The sequence below is a fragment of the Macrosteles quadrilineatus genome, unplaced genomic scaffold, assembly GCF_028750875.1.
Source record: "Macrosteles quadrilineatus isolate MER2022 unplaced genomic scaffold, UCM_ALF_1.0 Scaffold_7__1_contigs__length_78375512, whole genome shotgun sequence".
Taxonomy (NCBI): domain Eukaryota; kingdom Metazoa; phylum Arthropoda; class Insecta; order Hemiptera; family Cicadellidae; genus Macrosteles; species Macrosteles quadrilineatus.
The window spans coordinates 15,671,422-15,688,950 of record NW_026542600.1 but is presented as its reverse complement, the minus strand read 5'-3'; the positions used below and the strand labels follow the sequence as shown (position 1 = coordinate 15,688,950).

The following is a 17,529-nucleotide window of genomic DNA, read 5'->3' as shown; positions in this document are numbered from 1 at the left end:
TAAATAGTGTATTATCAGAGGATAGTCAGGAAAACATTAGTAATATTACAACATGCATTTTTAAATCGGCAAATCATAAAATTTGTATAAGCTCAAAGAATAAATTAGCTAAAAAACAACCTTGGTTTGATTATGAGTGTTTGGTAGAAAGAAACCGTGTGTTTAAGCTGTTAAAGTTGTATAGAAAAACTAACTCCTCCTACATTAAAAACTCATATATATCTCAAGTAAAAATTTATAAACAAGTGTGTGAATCGAAAAAGAAATTATATTATGAAAATATTATATTAGATTTGAATACGCATTCTGATAGCAAGACGTTTTGGCGAGCCATTAATGCATTAAAAATGAAATCTGACAATATTGTGGGAAATATTTCACCAGAAAAATGGGTTAAACATTTTAACAGTTTGCTGAACCCCCCCGCTCCTGGCAGGTGCGATAAGTTATGCGGAACCTCTAGTAGATAATGCTAGATTAGATTGTGAGTTTACCAGAGTTGAGTTAAAGAATGTATTGACCGCGGTCAAGGCCGATAAAGCCCCAGGCATAGATAGAATACCTTACGAATTTTTTAAAAATGCGCCCAATAATTTTTTGGACTATTTACTGGCAGTATATAATCAAATTTACCTGACTGAAAAGGTTCCTACTTCTTTTAAAGAATCCATAATTTTTCCTTTGCATAAAAAAGGGGATATAAATTCAGTTGAGAATTACAGAGGTTTGTCTTTTATAAATTGCATTGCAAAAATATTCACCAGCCTTCTTAATAATCGTCTGCAAAACTTTATTTGGGAAAATCAAATACTAACGGAGTTTCAAGCAGGATTTAGAAAAGGATACTCAACTATTGATAATATTTTTAATCTAACTTGTATGATTAAATTAAGATTGGCTCAAAAAAGAGAAAAATTATACGCGTTTTTTGTTGATTTTAGCTCAGCGTTTGATACTATTGATCGAAAGGCATTGTTGTTTAAATTGTCTAACCTGGGAATATCAACTCGTATGCTCAACAATCTGAAAAGCTATTACAGTGAAACCAGTACAAGTGTATGGTGTGGAGATGGCATCACAACCAGTTTTAACACCAATACAGGTTTAAGACAGGGATGTATTCTCTCACCTACTTTATTCAGCCTATTCGTAAACGACCTGCCAGAAGCGGTGGGGGGAGGTTGTAGCTTTGGAGGAACTAGGGTTAACATACTTTTATATGCGGATGACATTATTCTCCTCTCTCCAACAAGAACTGGGCTTCAACACATGATAAGAAACCTGGAGACCTACTGTAATATGTGGAATCTCATTGTAAATTTAAACAAATAAAAAATTATGGTTTTTAGAAACGGCGGCAGACTTAAAGAAATTGATAAATAGTGGTATAAAGGTGATAAAATTGAAGTAGTTAACACATACAAGTATCTAGGAATAACTCTTTCAAGTTCTTGTTCTTGGAATAAGTATTTAACGGAAAAATGTAGGATGGGTAAATTTGCTATCAGTTCAATTTGGAATAAACTTATAATTAACGATAAAATACCACTGAGCTCAAAGATTGTTTGTTTTGAATCGGTCGTGCGGGCTGTCATATGTTATGGAGCTCAGGTATGGGGATACATTGAAAGCGATATAGTTGAATCAGTGCAAAAAATGTTTATTAAAAAATTATTGAAGTTGCCGTGCAACACTCCAAACTATTTACTATATTTAGAAACTGGATTTGAGAAATTATTTTTCTATACCTTAAATACACAAATAAATTATATTTTGAAGGTGTTATACCTGCCACATAACAGGTTGCCCAGTATATTAGCGAAACAGGTTCTGGCTAAACGTATTTTTTGGTGCAGAGAATGGGAACGATTAGGACAAATTTGCCACATTGATATTCATTTTGATGTTGTTGAGACAGACAGGCTGAGAACAGATTTACAATCAGTGATGGAGGTTTTGCGGGAGAAGTGGAGGGGGGAGTGCATCAGCAGAGCTCGTACCTCTGTATTCCATAAACAATTATCAATGCTTGACCTTGGCCCGGAACTGGGCGATAAGAGTCCGCTTTTCACCAAAGATCGTGATATAATTTCATGGGTAATAAAGGCTAGGGGAGAATTAATTGACCTTAATTATAAACCTTGGATTGACAAAAATCATAATTGTTCTTTGTGTAATTTAAATGAATACGAGACAGTTTACCATTTTGTGTCAGTTTGTCCTATTTTAAAGCAATTAAGAAAGCAATATTTTGGGAAAAATGTCCTAAATGAAATAGAGTATTTTGAATACCTTAATGGGAGGAATTGGCGTGTCTTGGTTGATTATTTGAAAAGAGCCTGGCAGTATAGATGGGTCTTTATTAAAGAATTTAATTTTTCAACTTAATATATAGAAAAACCCCTGTTTTATTTTTGTTTAGCTTGTTTAGAAAAAAAAAAAAAAAAAACTTAGTGTAGTAAACTTCAGTTTACCTTTTGAAGCTCGTTTAGACATCAGTCATAGTTTGTTTTGTTTTGTTAAATGGGGCAATGTTATAGCAATATTAATTAAGGAGAGGTTATTTATTTTCTTATTTATTTTACATTATATTTATATACATATTTTGTTTCTTTTTAAAAAAAGTATATAAAGAAGGTTTAATTTAGTGTAAGTTTTAAAATTAAGTGCCAACCGAACAGACGGTTATTTAACCATTGTTTCATAAAGTGTAATTTTTTACCTGTGAATGTATGTACCAATATGTTGTAAATAAAGCACTTATTCATTTCCTTTCATAAAAACAAGATTCCTAAGGTGTGAACGTGTTTTGCTTAACATGAGAATGCATTTTCCAGGTGTCGACTTGACGGTCTACTTGTCAAACACCACTGTTATAAAGTATTTCATCAAAGGAACATATTCGGAAGACTGTTTTATCTACAAGATCACACTTGAGGATTTGAATAGTTTTATACCAAATGGCAGGATAGCAAAGAACCTCTACTGGAAACTGATCTCTTGCGTGTTGAAGTATGACGACCTCCCATTCGATACAAGGATGGAATTGAAAACCCTCATGAAGCTGTTGCGCAACAAGCGTATAATGTCCACCGAAACAAGTTCTGTCTGGACGGACGTTGTCAAGTATGGGTTTTTGGTGTTTGTCTCAGTGAGCTTCCATCGCCTGAGAATCCTACTGAATGTGAAGAGCCATCAAATAATACAGAAGAATTGAAAATCATGGAAGAAAACATTGAGGTTTTTATAAACAGATGTCAATATGATAGGTTTGTCGCTTTTGCTCATTGCATTTCCAGTGATTTTGATAGCCCAAGAAATATGACTGCAGGAGTTGCAGTGATACTCAGAAAGCATTTTGGAAGACCTCTGATTTCTGACACTGTAATCAGTCATTTAGCGTACCAACAGTCTAACAGTGGTGCATCAGTTTATGGGCTATTGACAAAATCTAAGAACTCAGATAAACCAAATCTACAAGACTATGATTCTTAATCTTGTTTCTCTCACTTAACAGCTGATTTTAAGAAAAGAAATTTCAGAAAGCTAATTTGTTCTCCCATGGGTTGTGTGATGGACCAAATACCCATTGAGAAATTCGCCCAAAACATTGTCAAGTTTCAACAAGCTACAAAAGCAAAAGTACTTATAACAACCAGCAATGAAAAGTCAACTAGAAGGCTATGGAACGGGCTCAGCTATCCAGAATTCCTTCACCGCCTGCAGCATGAGGTAACAGATGCCAGAACCAAAGTGAGGTCTGAGGAAGGCACTACACATTCAGTACAAGCCACAGCGGAAGCCAGTGTCAGAGAAGTTTCCACTCCTTCCATTCCAGAAGCATTGTCATCTCAACAGAAAGACGACTCTACAGACCATCTAGGCTTAGCCAACATGAACACCTTCCCTCCACTCATCACATCACATCACCTCAAGCCTGCCAGTGAAAACAGTGATAGTGCTAGTGCAGAGCAGAGTACCAGTGCTTTTGAGTGTTCAGACAAACTGCCAAAGACTCCTATTTCTGGCAGCAGTGAGGGTGGTTTTTTATGAGTAAAACTTCATGTACAAAAAGGATATTTTCTCATCAAAGCCAGACAACTTTAAATTCAAATACTATCAGGCAAGAAAATGAAGATATATCATTAGCTTATCAATCTACAAACAATGTTTTGCTAAATCACAATCAAATAAACCATTTAACGGAAAGTAATCACATCAACGGAAGGGCATCACAGAAAGTATCCTTTTTGCACAAAGACATAGTAATAGGTACTAACATTAAGTCAAAATTTAGCAATAAAACAGGAGCAAAAGATTCTGTAGATTTAAGCAACAAGTCTGGTTTGAACGATTGTGAAAATCAAAATAACTTAGATCTTTCCAGTCATTCTAATTTAAATGTACTTTTACATTCAGGTCTTTTAAAAAAGGATAACTATTGTCTTAACTGTAAAAATTCTCACTTTGATATATATAAAATATGTGATAGGTGGGAATATTGTAAAGATGTCTGCAGCAACATAAATAAAAATATTAGTTTTCTTATGCTCTTAAATATTCAAGGGGGATTTTTCAAAAAGATGCATGACAAACACATTATTATGGAAGACTCGAACGTAGATATAATCTGTTTTAATGAACATTTTTTGAATTCAAATCAAATAAGTATGTTATCTGGCTTTAAAAACTACATGTTGGTAGCATATTATTGTAGAAATACAGGTGCGAGAGGGGGATCTTGTATTCTCTTAAAGCAAACCCTTATTTTTAAAGAAATGACTGACTTTTATATCTTTAACGAAGAAAGCACTTTTGAAGTCTGTAGTATTGAAATACCCTCTACTAAGGTTATTGTAATTTCTATCTATAGAACTCCGTATGAAAATAATTTAAAACAATTTTTAGATAAGCTAGAATATCTTCTTTGTAAACTGCAAAAGTATATAAAAACACATCAGATATACATAGCAGCAGACTTCAACATAGATATTTTATCAAATTCATACTCACATAATAATAGAAAAAAGTTTTTAAATTTAATTAATATGTATGGCTTTAATATAAACTTCTGTTCACCAACCAGAATAACACATAGCACAAGTACCTGCATTGACAATACTTTAACCAATGATGTTCTGAGACCAGAAGTAAAGAGGTCCAAAATGAATCTTGAACTAGGTTTGTCAGACCATAGGGCACTCTTTATTGAAATGCCAAGAAATAAATTGTTAGATGAAAAGGTAGATTGCAAAAGAAGGTTGTTTTCACAAACAAATAAGGCTTTATTTTATAAATGTATTTCAGAAATTAACTGGAGCTTATCACTTCTAAAGGACGCTCAGAGAAATTTTAGTAGTTTTATGCATGACTTTTTAGTTAGTTTTGACCACTGTTTTCCATTAAAGTTTTTCTCAAAAAGGTTAAAAAAAGACAAATTTAAAAAAAGCTGGGTAACTAAAGGAATTAAAGTATCTAGCAACAAAAAAAGACAATTGAGTATTATTGCCAAAACTAACCAGGACATTAATTTTCAAAAATATTACCAAAACTACAGAAAAATATTTAAAACTGTTTGTGATAAAGCTAGAAAATTGTTTAACTGTAAGATAATATCAAGTGCTGATAACAAAAGTAAAGCTGTATGGAGTGTTGTGAAGTCTGAGCTTGGAGTTTTAAATGCCAAAAAAGTAGACTTCCCGGATGTGTATGTAGAAGATCAACAGGTAAAAGATGGTCAAATCATTGCTAACTTCTTTAATGAAAAATTTGCTAATGTGTCCAAAGATAATAATTTTAACTCCTGTATCTATACAGCAACTGAGCTAGCAAATAAAATTTATATTAATTCGGATATAAAATTTCAATTCAGACATATAACAGTATCAGACGTTAAAAAAACAATTAAAAAATTAAAAAACAAAAATTCAGTTGGATGGGATGAGATTCCGATTGAAATAGTTAAGAATATAAAAAATTTTATTGCACAACCGCTTTGTCTAATAATTAATCAATGCTTTGATGAAGGAATTTTTCCACATCAACTGAAAAATGCGGAACTAAAACCACTGTATAAAAAAGGTTCGCCGGGAAATCCTGAAAACTATCGTCCCGTATCCATTTTACCATGTTTATCAAAGGTTTTTGAAAAACTTGCATACAACCAAATTTATTCATATTTTGAAAACAATTTCTTATTCACAGAAAAACAATTTGGATTTAGATCTGGAAAAAACACAACAATGGCTGTCTCAGAGTTCATAAATCAAGTATTGGCTGGCCTGGATGGATCGCAGAGTACAGCAGCGGTGTTCTGTGATCTATCCAAGGCGTTTGATTGTGTAAATTATGATGTTTTAATGAGCAAACTTCGACATTATTCATTTTCTGGCATGGCTTTGTCTTGGATTGATTCTTATTTAACTGACAGGAAACAAAGAACATCAATTATAAAAAATGGCAAAAAGTTTATCTCGAATTGGCACGAAGTTAAATGTGGTGTCCCACAAGGCTCGATATTAGGTCCTTTATTATTTTTAATTTTTGTGAATGATGTACCTCAAAATGTATCTTCTAGCCTCATATTATAAGCTGATGACACTACAGCCATAGTTAAAGCAAAAGATATACCCAATCTAAAATTAGAACTCAACAGCTCACTTATAGATTTGTCCAGTTGGTTTACAGTAAATGGGCTGCAACTCAATAGTTCTAAAACACAGGTTATGTTATTTCAAACAATCCAAAATAGAGAGAATCAAAATTTTGAATTACGCTATCAAAGCGATACTTTACCTTTTGTTAAACATACAAAGTTCTTAGGTTTAATAATTGATAGAAATTTAACCTGGAAACCAAATATAGACATGATAGTAAAGAGATTGAATACAGCCTGTTCTCAAATGTGTGTTTTAAGGAATATAATTGATTTGAAAACTAAACTTACTGTATATTATGCAATGTTTTATTCCATCATGCAGTATGGAATTGAACTGTGGGGCTCAACTTCATATGCCGACACAGTTTTTAAAAAACAGAAGAAATTTTTAAGAATCTTATCTTTTGCACCAAAAAGAGCATCATTTAAACCTATTTTCAAAAAATATGACATATTACAATGCCTTCTTTATACAGGGTGAGTTTTAAATGAGTTCCCCCCCTACTTTTTTCTACATTTCTTAAGATATCAACTCCGGACCACGTCAGATCATTGTAGAGTAGTAAGTACTTCATTTTGACTGGGTATAAAATTTTGGCCGCCATCTTGGATTTGCCATATTGGATACAAAGTTTTTTTTTCAAATGCAAAGTTAGGGTTGTGACCCATCGTTTCAAACTAGATTTTTACGCTGAATATGATGCTGCAATCCGTTTTTAAAAATCTTGATCCATTCAAAAGTTATGAGAACATTTTTAACTTATTTTTAGCCCATTTTAACATTGTGCAGTTACAAACTCAGACTATAATCGTAAAATAGAGCTAGATAAAGATAAGTATGCACCACCAGTCATTGTCAACCTATTTTCTTTTGGTTATGATCACTTGGATACGATTATGGTCTTAGTATAGTATTTATTTTTTTAGTAACTATTATAGTACTTACCTGACCGCTGCTGGCCATCATGCAACCGTAGCAAATGTTTTAAAATTCACATTGCTAACAAAGATACTTCCAGTACTGTAGTTATTTCACAGATTGTTATTTAAGTTTACGGTGACAAAAAACCGTTTGATACAGACTCAAAACTCACTTGCGGCTGGGGATTCAATAATTTAAAAAAATTTACAAACACAGCAAGGCATATACGTCAGCTAAAGAGCTGCAAATGGTGTCATTCTGTTAACAAATGATGCCATTAAGCGGCGAGGAGTCTTGTTTTGTTGTTCATATAAACTACGGGGGCTATACACAAAAATTACCCTTATTTATAAAACAACCCTCGTATATAAAGTGTTTCCATTCAAACAATCACGTTGAATGGTACTAATTGGGTGGCCAAGTTAACTTTAACTAAATACATAATCATCATGAACTACTAAGTTTCTCTTTAGTTAGTTTAGCAATCTTTCTCATGCAAGTGAAGGCAAGGTTTGGATACCTGCAAGAAGTCTTCAGCATCCTTCAAGTGGTCCACGATGTTGCTGACAAGCCTGGCTCTTTCAGGGTCCGTCAGAGTTTTGCTCCAGAACAACGCAGGTTGGGTGAAGTTGTCTTGATCTTCACTGTTGTACCTGTGTAAAGTCGACAATCAATAGAAAATCAATCACCAACACTACTACACTTAAACCACAACCCTAAACCAAAACTGACAACAACCTTAGGGGAGAACCTTTTAAGATATTCTTGTGCGGTGACTCCCATCTTCGGTTCTCCACAAACATTGTTGCAGAGAAGGGAGCTTACGTTGAGTGTTGTCCAGGAGGAAGATTTAGAGACTAAAAGATAAGTGGTTAGGTTATTTAGATGTGTAAAATGAGTGTGACTGTGTCAAGTTGCACTGTGAGAATAAATTATCAAAACAGTGAAACCTTCAAAGTAAACTCAGGAGTCAGACAGGGGGATGACCTTTACCCAATTTTATTCAATGTGGCCCTGGAGGAGACACTGTAGAAGACAGCAGAAATGAACATGGGTGTCAAAGTAGGAGACAAACTGTATGTGCTAGCATTTGCAGATGACGTAGCTATAATGGCAAAGGACCTAACACAGCCGACCGATGTCTTCATACATACCTGGTATTAGTAGAGGGAAGAGCAGTATGTTGCACAAGGCTTAGTACACCAAGACTCAAACTGGCTATGTTCAACACATTGATAGGTAAAGAGGGCTTTAAATTGATTGAAAAACGTGTAGATACAATTAATATAGATCTTGCTGGTATCATAGAAGCATTGGAACGACAAACCCCTATACAGGGTGACAATTAAGTCTAGAACCTCTATTATATTTTTAAACCATTAGATAACAAAATACCAAAGTTCACACGTGCCTACTGGTGATAGTAAGGCACACATCTGACCAATTACCGACCAGATAACCCCTTCGGGGGACGGTCCACAAGGAGTCGACAAAATTCTTAAATAGCAGCATAGGTCGAGTTTGGTATCAAAATAAAGCTGTTAGTAAAATACAATGTCACAAATCCTAACTCAAACGGACAACCAAGTCAAAAATGGCAGCAGTTGAGATTAAGATATCTCACTAACGCCTACTGTTGAAGAGATCATGCCACAATTAGCAGGAGCAAAATTCTTTAGTATTCTAGATCATAAGATAGATTTTGGATTTTGTCACACTTACAGACAAGGGCAAGGGGGTTATCGCAAAGGCAGATAAGGGTAACTGCACAGTCATCATAGATAAGGATGAATATGTCAGCAAGGTCCAGGACTTCATCGAGGCCAATAACATCGTAACTCTAGCTAAAGACCCCACCACCTCCTTCTCTAAGGAAATCAACAGATTAATAACTTCGTGTAATGACCTTTTAACTAACAAAGATAATAGAAACTTAAAAGTTACCAAACCTAGAGCCCCCAAGTTAAGAGGATTACCAAAAATACAACCACAGTGTCAGGAATACCATAGATTTAGTAAATAAGGTTTCCAACATAAAACTAAAAGACTCTTACATTTTAGCATCTTTTGACGTCGTCAATCCATTTACGAACATTCCAATTAATACAATGATTTTTCTAAAAAACAATTTGGACAAACATTCTTCACTACCAACAAAGGCAATACAAGAAATTGTTATCTTAACCCAAAACGTCCTGAAGAAAAACTACTTTGAATTTGAGAACAAGTATTATATCCAGAACAAGGGATTAACAATGTGTTCACCGCTTTCAAGTATACTCGCAGAATTATTCTTGAACCATGTTGGAAACAAACATCTTTGCTTTGGTCTGATTCCAACCGAAACCTCAATAGAATAATCCACTATAGTAGGTACGTGGACGACCCTCAAGGTTAGTAGAGAGACAGGTTGACGCATCCCTATACCTCCCCAGCAGTCACAAAAACCGGTTTGAGCGCCGCACGTGTGACGTCAGCCAGTGACCGCCTCGCCCCTCGCAGGTAAGAAGACAGTCAAACCTTAATTACCTAACAAATAACAAAAAATAAGATAACAATTATTTATTAACGTTGTTTGCCTCCTGAATCGTGTCTAGACTAATATAATAGGTTACTAACCTTTTTCCGTCGACTATTCCAAGTAATCCTGATTTATTTGGTTACTCCGAGTTTCAACATCAAAGGGCCATTTTCATATAAAACTTACCATGTCAAAATTTGACATGGTTTGAAAATGGCTCTTTGAGGTTAAAACTCAGAGTAGAGCCAACCAAATAAGGATTACTTATAATCGTCTACGGAAAAAGGTTATTTATATATTATATTTCAGAAATTAAAGTAACGAAATGCATTAATAAAGCCAATAGTATTAGTGTACTAGAAGTAGTACTAGAAAAAAGCCAATTGTTTAACGGCTTTGAAAAATTTTGTGCAAATAATATAATACTAAAACTATATATCTATTTTTTTTTTTTACTTTTACTAGTACCCAAGAATTTAATTGACCTTTTAATCTTAATATTAGGCCTAAGGTTTAGTTTCCAAAGGACGCATCTCGAAGCTGACGCACAGGCATTTGTTTCCATGTCGGCTAATTAACCAGAAAACTTGTTCATGTTTTAGTTAAATTTTACGAACTGAAGCACTTATAGTTTGTAGCATGTAATCTTTAATTTATTTGGTTACCAATCAAAAGAGAGAATCAAGAACAGTTATTTTTCTTTTATGCAAGAACTATTCAATGTTTGCAATCCATATTTTTTGTAATTTAATTAAATGAATCTTTTTATTTATTCTTTTCTTAGATTTTTTCAGGTACAGGATATTCCTCTGGAAGTTATTACATCGTATATTAAAATGAGAACAATCATTAGGATGAAGGACTTAAACATCAATCTTGGGACAAAAATCAAAAAAAGAAAAGGAGACGCTGATACGGAAGATAGAAAGCGATTAAACAAAGTAAAAAAATATGTACATGAATCATTGCCTTGTCTGTCATTGTAGTCATTATGTATTTTATTTAATGCATTCCGTCAATACATCTTTTCATACAAATCGTTATCTCTTTGTTTAATTATTAATCCTCGCTTTTATTGCCATTCTATTTACACAAATAAACTAAACACAATGGTTTATAAACAGCTAGTAGTGTAACGCTGATATCACGACAATAATACTACTGTAGTGATGGCACGCGCAGAACATAGCGGCTGGTCACTGGATGACGTCACAGCGGCTGGCTACGTGCACCACGGAATCGGCCGGACGCATCAACCTGTCTCTCTACTAACCTTGGACGACCCTCATCTTATTCAACGGTAATGAGAGGCAAATCAACCTACTCCATACATACTTGAATACATTTCACAGGAACTTGCAATTCACCCTTGAAATAGAAGAAACAAAATCAATTCATTTTCTAGACGTCACCATTACCAGAAGCGATAAACAATTAAATTTTAAAATCTACAGAAAAACAACCACCACAGATCAGACAATTCATTCGTTATCACACCATCCACATAACCATAAAACTGCCGCATATAATAGTTTCGTCCACCGCTTACTTTCCATCCCACTGAGTCCAACTGATTACAACAACGAAGTAAATACTTTAAAACATATAGCAGTTGCAAATGGCTACAATAGTTCCCTGATTGACAAATTGATTAATAGACAACACAATGAAACAATAACAAACCACAAGATAGCAGTAAAAGATATGTCAGCGCTAACTACGGTGTTGTACTGAACCACGCCCTAGTAAATGAATTAGCTAAAAATGACGTGAACGTATCATTTTAAACTAACAATAAACTCTCAACCATCGTCAAAGAGAGGTGCCAACCCGAAACTAATAGAATGAAAAATCAGGAATTTACAGATTGAAAAGGAACATAAGCCTAAGACAAATTCCAAATCAGTGTACGTAAACCACCTAACTTCCTCCAACCACGATTACACTGATATTCACAATAGTTTAGAAATAGTACAGTTCTGTAATAAAGGTCGATACATGGATACAGTTGAACAGTATGAAATTTACAAGGCATCAAAGGAACACCCACATCATTGAACGAAAAATTATCATTCGAGTCTAACATCATCTACAACACTGCCATTCAAATCCATAATATAAGGACAACAAAAGAACGAGATAAGGATATCATAGGAGTAGGTGTGGGGGTCAACGCTGACGACACGTAACAGTCGCGACTTGCTCTGAGCCGGTGCCGTATCACGTGTTTTGTTACCGTCTGGTCAACCAGTGTTAAATGTTCAGTTTTGTGTTTTTGTGTTTTATGTCGTGTCCATGTTATTTATATTACTATAAACTTTTGACAAACTCCACCATGAGGAGTATCTAATGACTACTGCCTGACATTCTTCTGACCCGATGATGTGCTCCATCCGAAGCACGAAACATCTCTAGTCACAACAAACTGCAAAGGATCGTTTTGGACAGTAACAAGGTAAGGTAAACCACTATACGTTAATTCAGATGATCCAGAGGCCATACCATCATGTAAATAGGGAATATATATATATATATATATATGCCTTGTTTATGAAAATTTTCCCTCTTAATCCAATCGGACAAATTTAACATAACATTTTTTGGAGACTACACAACAGCAGTAGAAGTGCTCTAAGTTCCTACAGTGAGCACAAGGCTATATAGGGGATACCAAAAACAGAAAATGTTAGAAATGTAAAAATTCTATAAAGTCCTTAAACAAGCTGAAGATATGTTTAGGTTAAATACTACTACCACACTCAAAGCAACACCTCTATGAAATTCAGAAACTCCAAAACAATCTTAATTCTTGCCGAATAACCCTAATAATTTTAACAAATCACTTGCAGAGGAAATTTTTGAATCAGAAGCTACTCAACAAACCAAGAGTAATGATAAATTAACTCTGACACTGAACCATTATCTCAAGTTCTTCAGAGTCCCAACTTCCTAGCTGATCTTGAGAGTAGTCTGGCAGAAGACAGTCAGCTGAGTGAAGAGGATGCACTAACTATTGCAGCTAAAGATGGTGCTGCTCTACTGGAGGAGAACAAGACTAAAACAGCAATATGATTAACTAACAACTAAACTAAACATTCTCCAAATAACACAGAAGGAACACACAGCCATCATAGAAGACCTGGAAACTAAAGAACACTCATATCTGGTAAGAATCGAACAATTACAAGAACAAATAATGGAACTAGACAACACCTTGGAAAAGGAAAAAAGAATCGAAGGGACCTACAAAGCATTTTTGAAGGGCATGATAGAGAGCGAGTGCAGAATATAGAAACATACCTAAGCAAAATAAAAGAGCTACAACTGGAGCTAAGCAATGCTGAAAGAGAACAAGCCTTAAATGAATGCAAGGAAGTAAAAGATGCTCATACTCAAACTAAACGCACACCAGTGGAAATCTATGATCCTCTCTCAAACACTACTCTAGCAAGGTAACTTACTCAGAATCCATGACATGCAGAACACCTTAACTGCTATTGAGGACAGACTACAGATGCTAAACTGGTAGTAAAAACAACCATGCAGGCAAATTGTCAAAGGACTTCAAGAGAAATGAGGGGAAAAAGCTAAAAAATAACCCTCCTTTAAAGTTGATCAACCAAAAATACTTTCACAGTCTCAAATAAAAATAATGCTAATAAATTGACCGAAAAACACCTTAAACATAGTACTAATCTTATCTAGCTGGACAAACCTACAGCCGACTCTTGAGCAACAAGAGATAAGCGATGCGGTGGACATGGTCACGTGCCAGACAAGAGCAGTAGCTAGAAGGATAATCCAGAACGCTTCAGTGAACTCAAACACAGGGCGTGTATCCTTCCTGAACACCAAAAATGTGTAACATTAGCAAACTAAATTTTATCTGCTTTGTGCCTGACAAAACTCCCCTCGTATCCTCACAACTAAACTCAAACTTAGATTGGAAAAGAGCATGTGGAATGGGTTTTTTTGTGATCATGACTCAGCTAAAATGCTCCCTAATTTTGTATCCAGAATCCTTAACAGAGATAAAAAATAGAGTAACAGCCAATTAACTGTTTTTTAACTTCCTTGTCACTATAACTATTGAGGAAAAGCTATACATCATAATCTCCTTCAGATCCCAACAGAACATCTGGAGGTCAAAACTATTTAAAGATGTAGAAATTGTAAATAATTGTATCAAATCCTCAACGCTCTTCTCCCTGAATATCAATGAACTGTGGCAGCCTATACAGCTAAACTCTGTCTGCATTACCTTAATACTCCAAGTAATCCTTCAATTCAATAGCAATGCATGCCTCCACAGATTTAGAATCCACACAAGTGACAAAAACTGAAGAAAACCATTGACCATGTACACAATCCATGTACCAATCTATCGCGCATCACAAGCGAGAAGAGCTCGCGCATGTACAGCATATGGAGAACGCAAGGCATAGATTTCAGCCACCCTGAAACTTCAGAACCCTCAGATTAAAATAACCAAAACACAAGAAACCAAAACTCAATAGCTATCAAAGATGCAATGGTGGAACAAAGAGAGGGGGTCCTATTGAAGAGGTTCTCTGACTTCTACAAAAACGATGCTTTCAACAAAGTGTCCCTTACACAGCAAGAGCTAAAAGAAAAACTCGAAGCCTCAAAGCCAGCCTACAACATAATCAACCTAAACACAGGAGAACCCTTGTTGACTCTCTTTCCAACAAGAGAAGGAGCAACTGATTGCAGAAACCGCAAAAAAAAATAAGAAACAGCAAGCTAAAAGGACATCAAAGACTCATGTACAACAATACATTCTTTTATTATAAACCCAACAAATCACATAAAATCTTGTGGAAAATACAACAGGCTAATCATAGAGGAAGCACTTCATGCAGGAGAAGAACTGTGCTGCCTGTGCTCTTGCTGGAGTAAAAAAATCACTGCTGATAGGAGACAAACAACAAATGCCTTTCATTAATAGCAACATGACCCATTATGATATCACAAAAATAGCTAAAACAACCACAGTCTTTAACTTTTCTTATAGGTGTACAAACCGTGTTGCCACTCTTCTATTGCCTTACTACGAACAAGGAGTGGCAACTTGCAACTCAGTGGAAAATGAAGCTGACTCAATGTACCTCGATGACATAAACAAGCTACACCTTGACAAAAGCCTCTTTAAAGTTCTTGTGTTCAAACAGGCTGAGAAACGCTCACTGAACAGCCTAGGCTTTAATTTTTCAACAATCAAAGAGTTTCAAGGGAAGCAGGCAACCAACATAGCAGTTGTAAGAGTCAACAGGACAAAAGACAATATCTATGACTCCATACCAAACTGCTTAGTTGCCATCTGGAGACACTAACACCTTTAGGTACTAAACCCCCACAGATGGTGACACCCTCAGTAGATGGATAAAAGCGATAAAGTCATAAAGAAAACCGGACCTAGCACAACACTTCAAACTCCCTCCTAATGAACACTCAACTCGAATGAACGGCCAACTGAACCGCCACTTCCTCCGACCCTGAGAGAATCACACCTAACACTTTAAAGGAATCAGACAAACCCCGTCAAAAAAACCATGGCTACATCTCAAAAGTGTTGACTCCGAGGGAAGCAGACAAACCCTGCCTAGAAAACTGTCTCACTCTCCAGAATATACACCACACATACCAGACATACTTCAGCCAATAGTACCATCAAATACACAAGCAATCTAGAAACAGCCTAATGTAATAAAAGTCCAGCCAGATATCCATAGGCATGTAGATGGAACTGAACCTAGAACCACCTTCACCTAAAAACCAAAGATTACCAACTCTCAATCTGGAAAGAAACATATAAATCTTATGGATAAAGACCAAGACGCCATAGATACTTTAGACACTCACGAGGTAAACATGCCCCCTAACGTAAGTTCTGCTCAAATAACAAACCTGTGTAAGTCAGATGCTATGATCCCTTTTTTAGGAACAGGACATCGAAAATGGAGGAGAATCTAACACCCACCAGTCATCCAAAATACACAAATTTTCTGGAAATCCACTCTGCGAAAAATCTATTAACCTCAATCTCAATATCGCAAAACCAGCCAACTTCTATCAACATTATACCACAACAGGATAACAATGTTCATAACCAGATCATTTCTGTAACAAAACAACAAAAAACAGCAACAAAGAAACAGGCAAAGAAACGCACCACAAACTGCTCAAAAGACAACAAAGTTAAAGCTGGCAGAAAGAATTCCAAAAATAACTCTAATGCATCAAAACATAATCAAAAAAGTTATGTTGATCAAAAAAGTTGATAGATTAAACCACACACTATCAACCATTCTGCCAACCATATTGATTCCTACTGAACACGGATTAAACTCTCAAGCCCTGGCCAACACAAGATTCCCAGGATACAACCTGATAGCAGAATACAGCCGTGAAAACCACAGATTGGGAGGTGTTGCCATCTATATAAAAGAGAACTCACAAACAACTGCCAAATCTGTCAATGTAGCTGAGTACTGCAACAAACTCACCACTGAAGCTGCCATGATTAATATACAGGTTGATAAAAAACAGCTAAATATCCTTGGTGTTTACCGGTCACCAAACGCCCCTATAGGACCTGCCCTAGATACTATTGGTAATATTCTAGATGCAACACAAACAAAATCAAAATCATTGATCATAATGGGAGGTATAAATATTGACAGATTAAAAGATAATGCAGGAAATGGATTTTTAATTGAGGAAACTAGTGCCACTTCCATTGACTTTATCTGCACAAACATCTCTGACTCAAACCTTCTCTTAACCATTTTCGAAGCTAGCCTATTTGATCACACTGGACAAACATGCACTGTGTTTACCTTCTATGAAAAACCACCTAATCCAGTGGCATGCTTAAAACAAAACTTTTGTACTCAGAATCTCAACACATTTAACCTTAGAAGGGAAGCAATGGGACAATGTAAAAAATTCTCACGACGCTGATGATGCCTACAAGCTTTTCTATGAAACAGTGAGGAGGACCCTGGACAACTCATGCCCCATTAAAAAGACAAGACCCAGAACAAAAACAAAACCTAACAGTCCTAACACATACTGTGACGAACAAGCAAGTCACTTAAAAGAGAACTCCCAAAAAGCATTTCAGGTCTCAGAGTCTGATAGACAGACCTGCTTACTCCTTGAAGGAATTCCTCGAATCCGATCTACATCAATAACTTGCACTGAATTTCACAGCATATGTTTAACACAATTTTTTATCTTAAACACTCTTTCTTGAAATTTCACAGTCCATCCATGTACTAAGCCATAAAAATCCATGTACTAGTTTTAAGTTATATTATTGCATGACGCCATTGTAATTTATTGACGAAACTACAAATTAGGGGTGTGCGAAGCAGCAAAAAATTTTCGATTCGAAGCAACGAT

General features: G+C 35.4%; 1 protein-coding gene across 1 annotated transcript in view; it reads right to left on the bottom strand.

The window, feature by feature from the left end:
- The window catches only part of LOC128997783 (catalase-like), a 78,793-nt gene that overhangs the window by 30,401 nt on the left and 30,863 nt on the right, over positions 1–17,529 (bottom strand). Inside the window, exon 9 of the mRNA XM_054423471.1 lies at positions 8,101–8,233. Coding sequence (XP_054279446.1) covers positions 8,101–8,233 — 133 coding nt within the window. The remainder of the gene's footprint in view (positions 1–8,100; positions 8,234–17,529) is intronic.